Source organism: Microtus ochrogaster, unplaced genomic scaffold, assembly GCF_000317375.1.
Source record: "Microtus ochrogaster isolate Prairie Vole_2 unplaced genomic scaffold, MicOch1.0 UNK56, whole genome shotgun sequence".
NCBI lineage: Eukaryota > Metazoa > Chordata > Mammalia > Rodentia > Cricetidae > Microtus > Microtus ochrogaster.
The window spans coordinates 2,215,219-2,216,185 of NW_004949154.1; the positions used below are offsets into that span (position 1 = coordinate 2,215,219).

The window sequence follows — 967 nt, forward strand, 5'->3', positions numbered from 1 at the left end:
GAGACTTTATCTTTCTTATACAGGGCCTGGCTCTAGTTTCTGGGGAAGGAAGAGTTGAAAACAAGGAAGCTCAACATTGACTGCCAAAGTCATACCAGGCATATCCAGCTGGGGTCGCTCTAGAAGGACAATGTGCTATGGTTGCCAGGCGTTTTCCTCTCTTTGAAGCAATGCCTTTTAGCAAAATGTGTGCCATCACAGTTACTTTTAATGCATAAAGAGGAGTCATGTGAACAAAACTTCTGATTATTTCTTCTCTAATGCAATTAAATATTTTCTATTCTCTACAACTGAGAAATTAAAATTGTGCCTATTTTTAAATAACAGAGAACTCGTTGAACATATTCATGTCTCTGTCTCAAGGCTGATTTAGTGACTTAGGATGGTGACCTCTTACTCTTCGGGAACAGATGTTTCTCTCTGCCTGGCATCAGTTTGACAAGCATGGTTCCACAGTTCTTGAGTTCCTGAAAGGCTCCCAGGCATCAAATGATGCTTCTGAGTAGGAACTACATGATGGGCTGCTTTACAAAGCTCCATACTCAACCTCTTCCTGGCCAATGACTGCCCAAGCCTTGGTCTGATGACAGGCACAGGAGTTTTCTAATATAAAAATCTGAGATAAGGGATGTGATTCTTACCTTTTGGCTTCACTTCATACCTTTGGACTTCTTTCTATATATTGTGACTTTACAAGAATCCTTGGCAAAACTCTGAGAACTCAAGGTCTGTGCCTCAAGGCTTTTGGGTCCTTGCAAAATCTCCAGGCTGCAGTGGTGACCACTTCTAGATCCCTGTTGTTAATTGACAGCATGGTGGGAAATCATCTGAAAACCAGACGTGATTCCTCCCTCATTAGCTCTTCTAGGCGTACATTCCACCCTATCCTTTTCTTTGTTCACAGTTACAAATGATTCTTATGACATCTTTGCAGCTTCGAACTTACCCTTGAAGTTGTACCAGTTTT

At 41.6% G+C, this 967-nt stretch overlaps 1 protein-coding gene across 1 annotated transcript in view; it reads right to left on the bottom strand.

Moving 5' to 3' along the window:
* The window catches only part of LOC101998945 (olfactory receptor 10V1-like), a 27,314-nt gene that overhangs the window by 8,678 nt on the left and 17,669 nt on the right, over window positions 1–967 (bottom strand). Inside the window, exon 2 of the mRNA XM_026777334.1 lies at window positions 794–827. Coding sequence (XP_026633135.1) covers window positions 794–827 — 34 coding nt within the window. The remainder of the gene's footprint in view (window positions 1–793; window positions 828–967) is intronic.